Raw genomic sequence first — 17514 nt, 5'->3', positions numbered from 1 at the left:
GCTTTGAAGTTCCAGAACACGCAGTAACGCATAACGCCGTTACGCGTTAGTTGTTAAAAATGTAATGACGTTACGTTACTCATTACTTTTCTCCCAAATGTAATGCGTTACCATATTTCACTACTCGAATGTAACGCGTTACCGGTAACGCACTACTTTGTAACGCGTTACTCCCCATCTATGCGTTGGGGTCGCACGCAGCTCGCGGAAAGCAGTGTCAATCAATCATGAGCCTATATCATGCGGTGGGCGGTGAAGTAGTCCTGCGCATCGATAACATGGTCATGTTGATGGCCATGGTATCACTGTGAAATTGACACGGTCAAGGTACAGTCTGCAGCAGTTGACTGCTTTTGAGATCATAACTGTATTCGACTGTAAGTTACATGTAAGATGTAGAATATCATCCAGGACCGTCGTAGGTTTTGAGATAGCGAAGGAAAATGAACGGCACCTGTTCATGTGCCGGTTTCGGTTTCACGGTGATGTTAGCATGATCATTCCATCTTGGCGGACGTCACAGGGGAGTACGACTGAGGTAACATGGGCAGTGTTCAATGATGATTGAAACCAATGGCCATTGAACCTGCGCGTAGCGCCGCCAAGCGTTTAACTGCCATCTTGTAAGGAAGCATGGGATTGAATGTATGTTGAAAAGTTCACATGTTAGACGCTTGGTGGTGTGTTCAACGTCCACGATCGCATGTTCAATTGCCATTCATTTCAATGATCATTGAAGAGTGCCCTTGTGGCAGGGTTATGAGGTTGGCTGAGGATTGTTTCGATGGGAAACTTAACTAAATATGGGTATCTCTCTTTGATTAGGCCATGGTTTTGAGATGTCAGACAATGCGCTCTTTAAAATGAGCCTCACCACATAGCACGCTCCTAGCCAACCATCATCCCGAGTGACATCATGCGTACCCCCGATTTGCTGAAAACGGGGGACATACGCCATTTTTGTGGCATTATGATGTTCATGATCGCCACAGAAATGGTGTACGCCCCCCCCCCCCCCGTTTTAATCAAATCAAGGGAGTGAACATTGTCATTCGGGATGACGGTTGCCTAGGAACGTGCTATGCAGTGAAACTCTGTCTGTAGAGTGTGTAATCAGCAAGTTTCTGGTGTTTGGTTCGCAGAAGAAGAACGGGAAGTTGCCGAAGGGGACGAAAGCGCTACCGGGCGAAACTGCTGGATTTAAAGTTCAATTATTAATAGTTCGATGCGAATTTAATGGAAATGTTTTGCAGAAGAAAGCTCGTGACAGCGTTGTTACGGCTTTGGTCTGGGTCCGGACTGTCGCTGTAATGCAATTAATTTAGAAACAGATAAAATGTTTATCCGAGGACAATGTAGCACGGAGCGCAAGAAGAGAAAGCCGTGACATATCTCAACAACTGTATCTCCAGGAGTATCTCACTGGGATGAAACGCGCAACGCCAAGTAGGCTTACATCGTCCACCACCTCGTATCGCGTTCAGTCTCTCACACACATTCAGAGATCGAACGTCGGTGATGTCACTAACATGAACGCAATATGAAGTCATTTGAAAGAGGTTTCCTGCCGGCATACTATATAAGTGCGACCCATCAGCATGTACGCGACTAAGATATGTTAGCGTTCGCATCTTGTTGCTGTACCGCCTATAGCGCACTCCCGGCGGCCATCGTGAGACGGAGCCAGACGGCAGGTGTTCTTCCGATGTGCGGGTACCACAGTGATGAATGGTTATTGCTGCGAAAACAGCATTAAATACCCCCTCCTTTGCTGAACGGCCTGCGGGAGATGAATCGCGTGCTGAAGCCACCGAGCGGAGGGAGCATCTTCCTCCCGTTTGTGCAGGGGAACCTACAGATCGTGTTGTTTCGTAAAGAACTGGATTAGTCCGCTGGACGAGCTTTCGCAGCTGCCTCCATTCCATATGAGCCGGGACAATCCGAAACTATTATAATGGATGCGCAAATAAGTTCGGTACGTTCTTCCGAAATGAGAAATAAAGTTGGTTTGGCAGTCGGGGACTCGTTAGTTGCCAAACCAGCTGGGAAGCCAAGAACCAAACCGAAACGTTTAAATGCTTCCCTCCCCTACCTCCTGTACGTCACTGGTAGCCTCGTGTGGGCCGCCGGTTGTTTTTCGGACACGCGCTTTATAACTTCCTCGTGCCAAATGGATCACCAGTCATCTGCTTCCTCGATTGCGTTCTAAAATATTCGCCAGCTGTAAAAACAAAACCTACAGAAAGTCGTACACGAGAAATACCGGTGAGCTGAAGCCCAGTGTGGTGTGACTGCTTTTCTGTGGAGGAGCGCCTAATCACTCAAAGGAAAATATTCATTTCCTAATTATCTCTGTCACTTGGGATGAGAAATAGTATTCACTAAAATATCATACGGTACGGAGTGATGTCGCACTGTTACCTCAACACGCTTTTGGTGCCGAGTCTCCGTTTAATTATGTCGACTGCAACCCGCTAGGTTTCGACCTTAGTTTTCTCGCTGAATTAAATCTCAGTCATGAACAATTCAATTGAGTTGAAAGTGTCCAAGTGCCTATTGTGCCACTGTGTAGTTGCTGGATCATACAATTCGTTTTGCACTTCGCGCTAGTTCTTCGTGACTTTCCATGAGCAAGTTATAGGGATCAGAAGGAGACATAAGTGGTAAATTCAAATGTGTATGAATACGAATATGGCCTCGGAGGCATGCTGTTACTAATGTTACTAAATAAAAAGACACGTGAGTGTTTTGCTTCTTTGTGTGCACATTGTAAATCCAACGAACCCTTGCAGTTCGCTTGAGTAGGTACATATGTAAGAGGCACATTCAAAATTCATTTAATGTCATATATAGTAAATAACAAAGTCGATGAAAGAAGGAAGTGGAAGGAAGGAAGGAATTGCCATCATGTTCAACAAAGTCGAAGCGTACTTAATAATGCAGCAGAGGTGTTCAGAAGCGGGTGGGATGTTGTGTTCCTTCAGACAGGATAATTGTGTGAGCAGCCATCACCTGTAACAAGGAACAGAAATAACAATGCCATCAGCCTTTTCCTTCCGCTTTTCTTGGACGAATTGCTCTTAGGCGAATTACTCCACTTAGCAACGGGTGCCCAGTACAAAGAAACTACTGGATTAGACTAAACGTTTCAGGGCGAGGTCAGTACCATTTTTGATACGTGGTGTGGGCAAGCATGAGCTTGTTCCATCCATCAGTTGGAAAAAAAAAGCAGTACTGTACTGCTCTTGGAAATATTTTTCTTATACTCCTGCTACACGGACAGCCTTCGACGCCGGTTGAAGCAAACTGCATTGAAAAACGCGCGCAGCGCCAGCAAGCGTGTAATGTGTCAACCTGTCAAGCAGCATTGGATTTAATGCCCTTTTAGAAGTTGACACATTACACGCTTGCTGGCGCTACGCTCGTTTTTCAATGCATTTGACTTCAACGGTCGTCGAAGGCTGGTCGTGTAACAGGGGTGCTAATCTACCAGCCCTGAACATCGGACATTAAGCGTTTTATTTCTTTGCTTTCTTTACTGACTTCCTTCTTTTTATTTGAGCAAATGTATGTCTAATGCAATAGCGAGTTTTTGCAGATCGGAAGATGTCGACGATGACGTTTCCGAAAGCTCGCAAAACAGCAACTCCCCTTACGCCTTTGAAGTGAGTGCGTCACGTTACTGGTCTCTGATTCGACATATTTGTTATAGTATCATTTTCATTTGATGCGCGTGGTAATCGGCGGATAACCGCAGAAACTCCGAAAGACGATAAATCCTCCGAGTATCGGGCTGCTCTTTCGTGCGTCTTTCGTTCGTTATGGCGAACCCTATGTTGAAAAGACCCCGACGTGTTGCGTATCTCCACATGTCTGGTGCTGGCTCGTACACGAACATATACTCGATCTCGCTACAGCTACGATTTGCAAGGAGGAGAGGGTCGTTCAGCAAACTTGCGCTCGCCATGTTGTGGGGTAAGAAAGGTGTGGCTTGGATTTACAAGGCTGCAACACGGAAAATTTCGAAGAAAATTTCGAAGGACAGTTTAGGTAGACTGACTAACTCTCTTTCTTCTAGCCATTAATTCCACAGTGTTGCTTCGTTAAGACATCACATTCTTAACTCAGTTCAGTAGTTTTCTCGATCGTGTTTAATTCGACAGCCTACAGATGCTGCCTCTCCGGTCCATCCGTAATATCGGAGTAAACGGTGTACTAGAGCTGCCCGAGCTCACGAAGGCCGACACCAAATTGCTATCGCATATCGGTTATCGTATCGTATATCGCTCCAACAACGACGATGTACTAGAAGTTCCTAACTCTCTAGTACGATAAAACGCAATGACAATGCGTTCAGTTTGAAACGTCGGGCACATTTCCTGATCTGGAGTAGCAGACCCGAGTTATCCGTAACATCGTGCTTCCAGCACCGGGTGTCTGAGATTTTCGGCGTGCGTTAAAGAACCCGAGATGATAAAACTTATCCTGTTAGTTCTACCCTGCCGTACGCGCAGCATGTCGCCACGCAAACTATAACGAGAGTTGGGCCAAACTATTCATATTTTTCTCCATTTTCAAATCAAGTCAAGTCCTGACAGAACATGAGGACATAGCAGTAGATCTCGTGTTTCTGCATTAGACTTCTAAAAGTCAAGTACGCTGTCAAAAAGAAAAAACAACAACATCAAAAACATAGAAGTGTTTAGATTATTCTCAGTAATAAAATACAATAAAAATATGAATTCAAGTAACTCAGGGAAAAGCTTACTTACTGTTACTTGCTTACAAGCTTACGTACTGTCACTTGAATTAATTAATTTCTGGGCGTTCGAGGCTTATGTGTTTGTTCGTCCGTGTTTGTGGCCTGCCTCGGCTATTTCTCGTTGCTTAGAATAAAAATATCCCAAAAAGGTTACAAAAAAATGGCTTACCAAGTCCTACAATTAGTTATAAGACTAAACAGACTAAACCGAGCACGCCGGTTTAATGGACGATAAGTTCATGCAGCCTTAAATTCAGGATCCTCCTTTTGTAAGCTTCGCCCTTGCCTCAAACTTCAAAAGCCTTTATCACAGGTGACTATTAGTGATTGCCCAACTCGAACAGCATCGATATTAAAGAGTGGAAAATAATCAGTTTTGATGACGAACGCTGTTCCTAGCATCAATTTGCCCTAATTAATTTCTCGGCACAATGAAATCTCATTTACTTTATTCCAGTGAACGCTAACACACATACAGCAGTGCTCCATTAGCACGCGGGACCAGCGCACTATTTGTACAGCGCTGGATATAAACGATGAGCGAAGGAGTGAGTCATCAACGGGATAATCTTCACAAATTCATCGTTTTTCGATTAGAATGCAGGAGGTTGCTGCAGTATAGTTCCCCGGGGCGAACTGTTTGAACTTTTCCTGAAGTAGTTTACCGAGATGGCGTTATCGTGATTCACAACCAAATAGCTTTCATTGGAGCTCAATAATTAATTGAAAACAACAATACTTAGAAACCCTAGAAATCAGAATCCACCTTGTTTTGAGAAACACTGTGCTTCACGCACTACAAAAGCCATATCTATGCATGTCATCTACTGGCATCCCACTTTACAGGATCACCCGACGGGACAACAATTTTTTTTTAAATGTAATTCGTTGTGAAACGCGGTGATTCGACTCAACACCTGTGTACATTAAACATTAGCAACAACGTGAGATCAGAATTTAAATGCACACCATTGTAGGGGCGAAGCCTTGTTGTGTGGTACGGCGGCGATCCGGCGGCCGTGGCGAGCGAGTATTCTTAACTAAAATACCAGAATGGGCGAGATGGTACATGACTACATATAAAACCTGGAGCAGTTCAAGAGCTTCACCCTTCCTTTCTCGTTTGATATTCCCTTTGAGAAACTGAACATAGTCGTTTCTTCGCCAACGTTCGCCGTATTATGCCAACTTTCTGATATATGCGTCAGAATAAACAAGTTTTTACTGGAGCTCGTGTCGTCTTGGTTTTCTTTGTCCGCGTCCGTGTTTGTTTCGCTCCAGGTTTTATGTCGCTCATTCCCTTTTGCGCGATCGGTGCTGCGATTCAGCGTGCGTTGAGTTTGCGTAAGTCAACGTTAACTATATGTGAACGTGCATGTCCCGTTGATAAGGGAGAATGTGAACATCGTATGAGTTTTCCTATATTACAAAGAATAGGCAGAAAATGAAATCCATCAGTGTTAGTCTTCTGACCAGTGGTAAGTACATCGCAAACTCACGAGAACGTATGGACAGCACACACGACACGACAATAGTACAGCTCTCCATTCATGCACTTTCCACAACAGATACGTTGTTGACCGGTCTTCATCACTGGTCAGTATTCTCACTGTGGTCGCGTTACTGACATATTTCATTTGCCGGCCACATTTATTTACAGCAGCTCTCATTTCGGGATTGTCCTTTCAAGGGGTTTTGCTCTATCTCCTAGACTGTAAACCTGGAGGCCGTTGAGTCCGACGGCGCTGTGGATTGTGGGGGTTGCGGAGTTGCAGGAGAGCTGAGAAGAGACGGGCTCTGTCCGGGCTTGTAGTAGCATGCGCCGCAGAAGCTCTGTAAGGTATTGTGAGCTGCACTGGTTGGATTGTTGCCGCACAGGGACCCCAGGCCGCTTGCAAGCGCCAGGCATCTGTACAAAGGCATGAAGGATATAAAGATATGGGCGACTAAGCGTTATCTTATCGATCTCTTCTCTGTGTAAGCCAAAATGTGACTGCTCTGTAGAGAGAGCCCAGCAAAAGACGACACGGTAATTGTGATTTTCCTTGCTAAATATTTTTTTCGAAGTACCAGTAGCGAAACATGTGTTTGTAAGTCCCAAACGTCGCCACACCAGCAATGGACTGCTGTTTTGGCCTAACTGGGCCATCATCAGCAGTGCGCAGGTGGGCTACGTTTGAGCGAGTGGCGTGGAAGGTCACGTGGAACGTGATGTCCTCCCGTCAGGGTGAGAGACTCATCTCCGAAAGCCTAGTGCAAAGTCACTGGCTTTCCACTGGGCTTTCAGAGGTGAGTGCAGACGTGCAGCCAAAGAACTTTGGCTACTTTTCTTCCTTCAGTAGCGAGACAGTTGTTTCGGCAAGAGAGGGATTTTGAACACTTTCGATTCCGATTGAGCGTTCTTAACGAGACGTTATCAGGGATCCAACTCTGCGAAGCAATGTACTCGCAATGCTATTCCAGATTATCAGAATGCTAAGCTTCACAAATCACTGAACTGCAAGTGCTGCATCCATGAAAGCTGACCTCCGGTTAACTAACCTCGCAGCACGTTGAAAACTCTTTCCCGCCTGTGCCTCTTTCATAAACCATACTGCCATAATGATTCGCTGCGGACTAATCTACTCCTCCTTCCCACGTACATACCCCACCACACTAGTCACCATCACAAAGTACAAATTCCTCATTCGTCCACTAAAAGCTTCGCATATTCTTTTATTCCAAGGACATCTCATGATTGGAACCACCTCCCCAGTTGCTTCACATCCATTTCGTCGACTAACCTATTTAAAAGTGCCATTAGTGAGCATCTAACTCAAGCGTGGTGTTGTTATCTGTACCGCGATTTTATAACCCAACGAGTTCCTCTTTATCGCAGTGTTTTATACAATATGTAATTAACAATTCATGCTCCGACCGTGAGGGTAATTAAATAAGGGAATAAAATGCAACGGGTCGAAATATCGGCATTATCGTCATTTCTCAGGCTCCGATTCGTTCCAGTGTTTCGTAAAAAGCATAGTGGATAATGACTAATAGAGAGGTTTAAGAACTCGTAAGCACCCCCCCCCCCCCCCCCCCAATTCCGACCCCATTTCGCTGTCAGTCAATCAGGTATCCGCAACGCGATGTCAGCCACTCGATCCAAAGGAATCAGGCGATTAGCTTACCATATGCTTTCGGAAAAAGTTATCATGAAATTCCAACGCTTTCCTAAAATTCCCTAATGTCTCGCGTTCCGCGTTTCCTTTTTTGGAAAGCGTTAGCAACCCGCGTAAACTTTCGCAAGCAAACACAAATCAAAAACTGACATTTTTATTTATGTATTCTGTTTCGTTCCCTTGACACGTCATAACGCGATCGACCACAAATTCGTCGCAATCACGGGCCTTCTACTTCCGGCGACAGGGAGAAAGCGACACGCGGGAGAGCCTTATAAACAAGAAGAAGAAAAGGGGAGCGGTCGATCATTTTTATACCGCAATTAATACGCGGTCGGCGCCTGCTAATCGGGTCTCCACATGGATTAGATCTCTCCGTTTGTCCCAGCAGCCTGCGAGGAAATTGCTCCGCTAAATATTCATAGCCATAACCATTACACTGCCGTGGGCAGGTGCAGCCTGCATTATTGAGCGAATCCAGTCCAAACACGGCTCCTGCGGGCCCGAGGTAGGCCGCCCAAATCCTCCTCATTTCGCGACTCATTCTCCACTCCTTGTTGCGGGTGGAGTTGGGCTCTTAACGGCATTGACAACATGACACTCGACGAGCGACAAAAATGACTCGCGGCGTTCTCAACTATTCTTCAGCGAACAGGCTGCATGAACAAATTTTGTTGATCATCTGGCACATGATGGGCAAATAGTGTATGTTTATTGGTTTTTCCTTTTTTTTTTATTCCGTGTTAGCGCCGCGAAGCAACTGTGGCTATGAGAGGCGTACAGATGTGGACAGATGGAGACCGGAGAGCAGGAAGGAGTGGGGGATAGTATGCGTCCTGGGCCAACTTCAGGGGGAACTGTGCCGACATTCGTCTGGAAAGTCTTCGGAAAACACAGGGAAAACTTCAAACAGCACAACCGGTGGTAGGATTCGAACTCACCGCATCCCACTCTTCAGCACTACCTTGGCTACCACCACCGAACGGGACGCCTTAGCCCGCTCGGCCATGCCGCTGGTGTTCATTGATTTACGTCCTGTTCGATTAGTCGGTGGAGTAAACACTCGGAGTCACTAATCGAATAAGGCGTTTCGCAATACGTCATCGATAGTTTCGTTGCCTCCCTATCGTTATAAGAGGGTTGTTATAAACAATGTAATGTAAGAGATTAGCTACACCTAGCGATCGTAATGGCAGCTTTTATATATACGATTTCTGATTAGGATAACGAACCGGCATCTGTGTAGGGGATGTCCGCAGTACGCCGTGGCTGCTTTACAGGACAGAAAGACATTCTGTTTCGTTTGAGTTTGATTATTGCGAATGTCTACCACTCAGGGTGGGTTTTTTGTATTCGTTACATATTTTTTTTTATAAGTATGTTGTGAGAGCAGCAAAGATGCCATTGTGCAAGCGGGTTATGCGGCCGGGGGCGGACGTCGTGTCGGAAAGTGTTTGTAACTACTGGACGATTAATGAGCTAAAATTCAGTAATTAACTTATAACAATAATATATATTAGTTGTTTTGTTGGAAATGCGAGATAGCAGAATTCGAGCCACTCATTATTAAAATCAATCGCCCTTGTTCGTCCCTGGAGAGCGAACGCATACGTTGCGATATAAATTGCCAAATTTTGCTATGCAAATGAGCGTAAACCAGAGCTGCGCACTACTCAAGCGCAGAAAGAGCAACAGGCATTCCACGTGAGAGGGCCACGTGCTTGGGACGCGATGAACTTGATTGAAGTAGGCCCTAAGCTGTTGGCCAGATAGACCGCCCTCCGGGAAAGATAAGGCGACTGCCGTGTCGTTTGTGCGCTTGAGAAGTGCGTAGTTCTGGTTCTGCTCATTTGCACAGCCAAATTCGGCAATTTATAGCGCAACGTACGTTCGCTTCCTAGAGTGTTTAATAAGGACGATGAAATTGAATACTGGCTATCCCGCATCCCGCTATCTCGCATTTCCGAGAAAACGACTAATTAATAAGTTCATTAATAAATTTTAGCTAATTAGTCGTCCAGTAGTTGCTTACGCTGTCCTACAAGACGTTCGCCTGACCGCATAACCCGCCTGCCAAAATGGCATCAGTTCTGCTCTCACAGCTTTTTATATAAAAAAAATCTGTAACGAATAAAAAAATAAATAAAACACCCTTCGTAAATGCCCTTTGATTTCCAGCGTATCTGGGAGCGGATTTTCTCACGTGGCAGGTAGATAAGTAAGTAAGTAAGGTGATGCAAAATTACAAAATCGCTGAAAGAGAAATGGGTTGGAAGACCTGGCAAAAGGCAATCGTCCCAGGCCACTCTGCTCTGTTTCTTTACCTGTATTGTTGGTCCATTTGCGCTTTCTCGATGCGTTTGTCCTTGGCTCTCCTATTCTGGAACCAGATCTTGATTTGGGTTTCAGTCAGGTCTAGGCTTTCTGCCAACTCGAAGCGCCGTGGTCGACTGATGTACTCATTGCGGTGGTACTCCATTTCCAGTCGCAGCGTTTGCTCACTTGTGAAGGTCGTTCGTTGACGACGCTGTCTCCCATCCTTCCGACGACGGCGCTGAACTACGCAGAAGATAGGAAAGAAATGATGTAGGGTCATGTTACCGGCTGTCCCTGATTAAAGCGTATTTTTTTATGGAGGCGTTTTATCCCTTCGTAAAGGTGGCAAACCGCAATCTCACGCAAACACAAATATGTGCAAATACGCTATCGACAGCGGCAACACCAGGAACGTCTTGATGCAGTTCTATGAACATATTCCTAGACATGAGGAAATTGTCTTCGTATACCAAACAGAGCAAATCATGGGCGTCGGAGGGCCTTCGCTACTGGGGAAGGTGAACCGATGTTAGAAGGATTGGTAAATTGATAACTTTCTGTGTGCAGAAAGATGGCGTAATAGAACAGCACATACTACACGCTCAACACGACTTTAGTTACGTTAAAGGTGCCAGTCTATCAGAAATAGATATATTTAGGTTTGGGATGTGTTCTCCGTCAGAGCATTAGTGACGACAGCAGTGACCGCGTGTGTTGTTCCCGTATACACTGTCTCGTTTCCAAGCTCTAACTGTGAAGGTATAGCAGGAAATGTGCTTATCAGCGCTTTAAGAAAGTTTCGTGTGAACATGTGCCCTTGTAATCATCATTCCTACTCCTCCCGACATTTTTGTTTTCAGCCGTTCCATGCTCCTTTAATTGCCCCCGCAATACACATCTCTTCGGCACATTTACGCAGCGGACGCTTAGAATCGTGACACTCATTGGCCATAAACATCTCGCACGGATTTCTTTAACTACGCCATCAGTAGAACCACAAATTGCCAGCGTTGTGTGACAAAGTGCGAGTGCGATGCTCTCTTTTGGCCCATCTTTTCGACAGGCAGTTGGTCCTAATGTCTTCGCATTCGGCACATCATCATCCACTATGGCGCGCTTTGATCGCTCGTGTAGGGGCGGGAGCGGCAGCATGATAAAAGCAAAAGCACCACGTTATTCCGTACCCACGATCGCATTAGGAATAATATCGGGTGCCGTCGGAACGCTCAGATTGAGCCCATCCGTGGTCTCCGCATCTACCGACGAGAACTTTCACGTCACCAGATTATAAAGCGTTCTGTTTATCTTGCGGTAGACATTAATAATGTTAATGGATGCGCACTAGACGAACGATATAGAGAATAACGGGAACCCTGTGTGAAAAAGAGTTTGGTGAACTGGTCGTGCGTGACGCGATTTTAAACGCCGCATTCCAGCGTTCTTCCGTGTATCTCAGGACGCATGCACATACGCACAGTGGAAACCGTTCGGGTGAAACGCAATTGCAATGAAATGTGTTCTCGAAAATAAGAAAGATAATTGCGAGGTTTCGAGCAGCATAATGCTCAACTCGATTTCGTCGGATGTGGAGTAAATGGCATTTGGGCATGCGAGCTGATGGAGTCATTACGTAGTGGATGAGAAGAAACAGAGCGAGGTATTTACCACAGGGCAGCGCTGTGCGCGACATTTGATGGGAGGGACTTTCATGTAATTATGGGTGATATATGGCTGGCAAAGCATATGCCAGTTAAGCCTCGAAGCTTTTGACCTCCGATATCGAAAGGTTTCTCTATGGGACGAGCGACAGAAAAATTTGGGTCAAAGACGCCAGTCACTCCAATATGTTCGCTCGCAGATGCGGGAACTGACAGAATCTAAGCGAGCACACCTCGATTTTGGCAGGGTGAACAAGAGAAAACGAATCATTAGTCATCATTTCGGCAGGGTGCCGGAGGAATTCGTGATGGGGGACAAGACCTTCGTAGACGTCAGTAAACGTTGCATTTTGTAGTTAGCGTCCACGCCACACGAAACTGGTTTTATTCGGGCAATCACAGCCATAGGGCAGAACATGTGTAACGTAACTTAAGTTAGAGACCCAGAACTTTCGTGCACAAATGGGACAGCATTTGTCGACTAACAACATCAGTATCTCACGCCCTGTTCCTATCTGTGCTTTTCGCCTTTCTTTTCACGCAAAGACGATTAGAAAAGTGATGTGGGATAGTCTTCGGCGTGCTTAAAATAGTAAGGTGTTCCGTTTAACTTAATTAAGAGCTTCGACCAGAGAGATTAGCGAACGTTAGTCGTATAAACAGCTCAGATTGCTAATCGTTGAAGGAAAGTGTCAACATTTTGTGAGAATGCTTCTACAGTTGGCAAGTGTTGGTACTTAGGCAGTTGAATAAACGAATGAAGACCTTCCACAGCTACTAGCTACTTGCTCACAGTAGACTAGAGCTAAGAACTAGAAGTAAAATCCTGTAAGATCCTACTGAACACCAACGTACCAAGGCTACCCAGAGTACTTGCTAGTACCTTGCAAAGTAGTACTCTTCAGAGCCCCAAGCCCTCGCAGGGGGGGGGGGGGGATTAGTTTATTAAGAAAAAAAGAAAGGAAAAGTTAGCCAGCCCAAGAGCCGGCTTGCTATTCCATCGCAGGATTTGCCATAAATGCATTGCGACACGAAAATTATCGCCGCGTATGACGTCACACGCGAATTTCCTTCTTTGCTGTCCGCTACAACTAAGAAGCGCAACTACGTCATTAGAAGCACCACGCAATCAATTTCAAAGCCAGATGTAAACATCCATAGTCGCAAGAAACTCGTAAATTAATTCAGAAGTATGCGTACGTTTTGTAAGCAAACAAGCCCCAGCAGAATAATTTTCTCTTGCGTTTAAGCAAACGATCATTTATTTCCAACGACGGACGCGTGATCGTAGGCATTGCTGCACATGTGAAAGAATGGGCTTGAGCTCCATAAATTACGAACGTTTTTCGGGCGATTTTTCATACACTTTCAGACAGTACGCGGCGCTGCATGACTTCCTGGCTACGCCGAACGTAGCTTTCGTGCAACAGCTTTCCAACACCAAATGTTTATTCCATCATCCACCATTTTCATTCTTGTTCCCGCTCCCGAGATTCGTTCTCGAACTCAAAACAATTTATGCGAAACTACACGCGGCACTCTCTAACTTGTTTCCACAGCGATCCATTAACTAAAAATTTCTGTAGATGCAGTATCCTGTCGCTGCAACACGAAATCTCCTTTTTGGGTAATTAATTCAGGTTGAAGGAAATTCTAAAATTAATTTTGGGTCCACTGCAGGAAGCAATAAACGTTAATTCTTTTCGTAAGGATTGACGCGCATTTAGTAAAGAAGTGAAAATAAGCTCTGCGGGGTAATTTTAAAGTACATCAACCAGTCAAAAGTCCAACTCTCTTTTCTTATTTACTTTTTTCTGTGTGTTCTTGGTTCCATAATTCGAGGCAGAAATCACACATTACACACATTATCACAAATTATGGTTATAAATGCTGGCCGGAGTCCTAGACATAAAATCGGGGCCAAATTTATGTGCCGAATGTTTATGTGCACACATGTAATCACAGTAACTCTAACTCCTGAAGAACGCGGAGGCACCGCAGGACGTCGCCACTCTCTTGTTAAACCCCCTCAGGCACTTGCCTAAATAGTTTGTCTTAATAAATAGCCGTCTTTGCAGCTTTACCTTCATTTTACCCATTTATTTTGTACCTACATACAGGGTGCGTCACGTAACATGTCATTTGACCTTTGTAAAAAAACGGTTCAACAGAAAAATATGGGGTAAGCGGCTACCTTCCGGCCATTCAATTTGTCACCTACTAAAATTACTTTCGCCGTATTTTAATTAATATTAATTGAATTTTTTTAATTGGACTCGCAAAATACGATTCGTAGTACGGTGGTTATGTCCAGGAAAGTTGTCCGAAAATTGAGGTTTAGTTGCGCATATTTCAGCGACGCACTCCGCCGCAAAACAGCGGCGTGAGGAGGGCATATCACTCGCCACCCGACCGAGCGACTGCAGAAAAGGAGGAATGGGAACAAGAGAAGTCGCATATGTGCAGATAAGCGGGTTTTTGATTGCTGGATGCGAGGACATAAAAAAAGAAAGCAAATACAGCGAGAAAGTTAAGTGGTGCTTTTTGCTTTGTTTTCCATGCTGTTGGAAAGCGCTACTCTTTAGCGTAAACGCCTGATCGTACATGTGCGTAATACATCGCGGTGTCCGGGTCGGAACCAAGCGTGCCTCCTGCTTGCTTTGACATGCCCGACCCTCTCGACCATCCCATCGTCTTCCACAAACACCCGTTACGAAAAGGAGAACACGAATGTGAATAACATAATTTATTTGTACAGAACTTTGGTTTACCCGGTTCTCGTGGCTTTTTGTGGTCTCCACGCTAAAAACAAGGTTTCACCGCGCAACACACCAAGAACCAACCGTTATTATGCAGAATGATATGGCTCCGTTCCGTGATTTGCAGAAGACAGTGGGTGTACGCCATTCTACCGTTTTCAACAAATGAGAGGACACGCAACGATATCATTGGACATATTCACTGGCGAAAAGCGATGTTATGCGGTGAAGCTCTGTCTCTAGAGTGTGGTGGTGGGGGTGGGGGTGGTAGGGGGGGGGGGGGGGTTGTGAACATCGTGATAGAGCAGCGACATGCAAGTGTATCGTCGTACGAGCCGCCCCAGCTAAAAATATTCAAAGTCGGCACCAATGCATATAGTTGTGACCTGCGGACAAGTCCCGCGTTGCTCTTTTAATTTCCCGTGGGCAAAGTGACCTGCAGAAAGAAGTTATTTTCTCCTGCATGTCAAGCGGCGATTGGGGTTCTTTGTATACCTCCTCCTTGATGCGTGCCCACAAATAAAAATCCATCGGAGTCAAGTCCGGTGATCTGGTTGGACATGACACGGGCCCAAAACGGCCTATCCATTTCTCACCGAAGAGTCGGTCCAGAGACTGGCTACGGACAGAGCGGGGTGGGACCCGATCATGTTAGTACCACAAAGTCAGTCGCTCCCCAAGGGGCAAATTATCAAAAAAATTCGATATAAAACCTTCTAGGATTACACCTATGACTGTACAGCAGGCACGCCGATAACGAGGGCGGTGAGACCTTCATGTGTGATATTCGTTGACAGCATCACACTACATTGTCGCTACCCTTCCCTTACTTTTCAGCTGCTCTGTCTATCAGATGGAGAGTGGTATACCCCATCACGCCGCTGTTTTGTGGCCGACGTAGTGCGTCGGTGAAATATGCGCAACTAAACCTCAATTTTCGTACAACTTTTCTGGACATAACCACCGTACTACGAATCGTATTTTGAGGTGGGTTTGGCTAATTCAACCACGGTCTATCTTATTTAGCAAGAAAAACGTTCCATTGACAAGGCAAATTTCCGAGTTGAGTTTAAAAAATAATTTATTTCAATTAAAAGTCGTCGAAATTATTTTTAGTAGGTGGCAAATTGAATGGCCGGAAGGCAACCGCTTACCCCTTTATTTTTCTGTTGAGCCGTTTTTTTTTTACAAAGGTCAAACGCGTTACGTGACGCACCCTGTACATACGTATGCAAACAAACCTACATGGGTGTTGTACATACACAGAAATAAATATCTTTATGTGCATGTACCCTTATGTTCCTATAATGCACATGCACTTTAAGGCTTTGCACTGCGGCCTCCAACGGTGTTTCTAACACCGTGGAACACTGCTGTCTCGCCGTGGCACACTGTCTGTGCCGACCCTATAACGTATGTCACTTCGCTGTGGCGCGCTGAAACGGGACACTCGTCCGCATTAGGATAGCGGCGGGCTTGAGGAATGAACATCGTTACATATACACAGTTCGTCTGCGCTAACTACGACCAAAATTTTGTAAATTAGGAAAAAAAAAGACAATAAATAGCGACATATTAGTGTGATCCACCCGAGGGCCGCACTAACGACCTCTTAGGTAGTTGCCCTGCTTAATCATGACTAATGAACTTTTTAAATATGAATGGTAGAAGTTCGGCACAATGACAACATATCCCTGTGGTGGTGATGGAACTTCTTGCTGTAATCGGCCACACTCAGGCGGACAACGTCACGATTATCGCGTGGGTGATCGTGAGTCCTAGGCCAACTTCACAGGTAAGTGGGTCGACATTTGTATTAAAGCGTCCGAGGAAAATCCAGGAAAACCACCCAGACATCACAAAACGGCGCCCGTATTCGAACCCGGGTCACCTGCCGGTCTTAGAGTCACTGTACCGGGGGTACAGTGACAACCCCCGGGTACAGTGACTCTAGCCGGTCTCGGCGTGGAATGCCATCTACCGACGCCGCGGCTCTGGGAGCTGTCCTGGGTTCGAATGCGGGCGTCGCGCCCAGCTTTATTTTTCATAGTGAAAAAATCATTAGCCAAAATAATTAGGAGAACGCCTCATGAGGCCACCAGAGCTGCCAGTGCCGTGTATTAAAAGAGACCCCGGCCATTAGGAGGAACCTAAAAAAAGACGCTCGAACTTTCAATCAAAAACTTGGGCGCACTTCATTGGTCGCCGTTCTCCATGGGGGCCGCCATGACAACAATTTTTTTTTTTTTCAAAATGGAGGATAGTGCTTGGAACGTGAAGCGGAGATTTTGTGACAAAATTTGTTCATGAACTGCTATAATTTTATTCTGTGAGTACGCATCCTCTTGCAACTAGCTGCAAAATCGACATCACCTTTCGCTCTGCCATCATCATTTACACGAAAATGACGGTTTCGTCGGTCCCTTAGGCCTAGTAAAGACCGCGATCTCAAGAAAATGGAACGAAAGACGCCACTGATGCGTAATATTTTGCATTGCATCATTTAATTTTATTTATACCTACATCGTTGCGTTTGATACCATCTACTTACGTTACGTGATTAAAAGTTCATACCGGCAGCTGTCTGTTACGAAGAAGCGGTTCTGCCGCTCCCCTGGCCAATCAGTTCTGCCAGCAACCATTTCTGCAGTTCCGAGTCTTTCTGACATGCCTCTCTCCATGCAGATGGCGTTGATAAAAGTGGCCGCAAAATCCGTCGTTTTGGTCTGCCACCAGAATCAATCTAGTTTCTCTAAAATGGTGGCGCCCAGTAAACAACGGTGAGGTACAAATACTGGATGGCCTGTAATAATAAGGAACTGTATTTCGACCTGCGATTGGTTAGATACCTCAAAAAG

General features: G+C 45.5%; 1 protein-coding gene across 2 annotated transcripts in view; it reads right to left on the bottom strand.

The window, feature by feature from the left end:
- Window positions 1-2951: 2951 nt before the first annotated feature.
- Window positions 2952-17514, bottom strand: part of LOC135383762 (homeobox protein rough-like) — a 34393-nt gene continuing 19830 nt past the window's right edge. Inside the window, exons 2-4 of one of the 2 annotated variants that reach the window (XM_064613094.1) lie at window positions 10248-10482; window positions 6483-6671; window positions 2952-3012 (exon numbers count right to left, since the gene is read on the bottom strand). In XM_064613094.1, coding sequence (XP_064469164.1) covers window positions 3009-3012; window positions 6483-6671; window positions 10248-10482 — 428 coding nt within the window. In that variant the 3' untranslated portion in view covers window positions 2952-3008. Of the gene's footprint in view, window positions 3013-5290; window positions 6672-10247; window positions 10483-17514 lie in introns of those variants that run through there. The other variant, XM_064613093.1, reaches the window with a different exon arrangement.

Source organism: Ornithodoros turicata, chromosome 2, assembly GCF_037126465.1.
Source record: "Ornithodoros turicata isolate Travis chromosome 2, ASM3712646v1, whole genome shotgun sequence".
Classification (NCBI taxonomy): Eukaryota; Metazoa; Arthropoda; class Arachnida; order Ixodida; family Argasidae; genus Ornithodoros; species Ornithodoros turicata.
The sequence above is the reverse complement of the archived record's forward strand: the minus strand, read 5'-3'. Positions and strand labels throughout refer to the sequence as shown.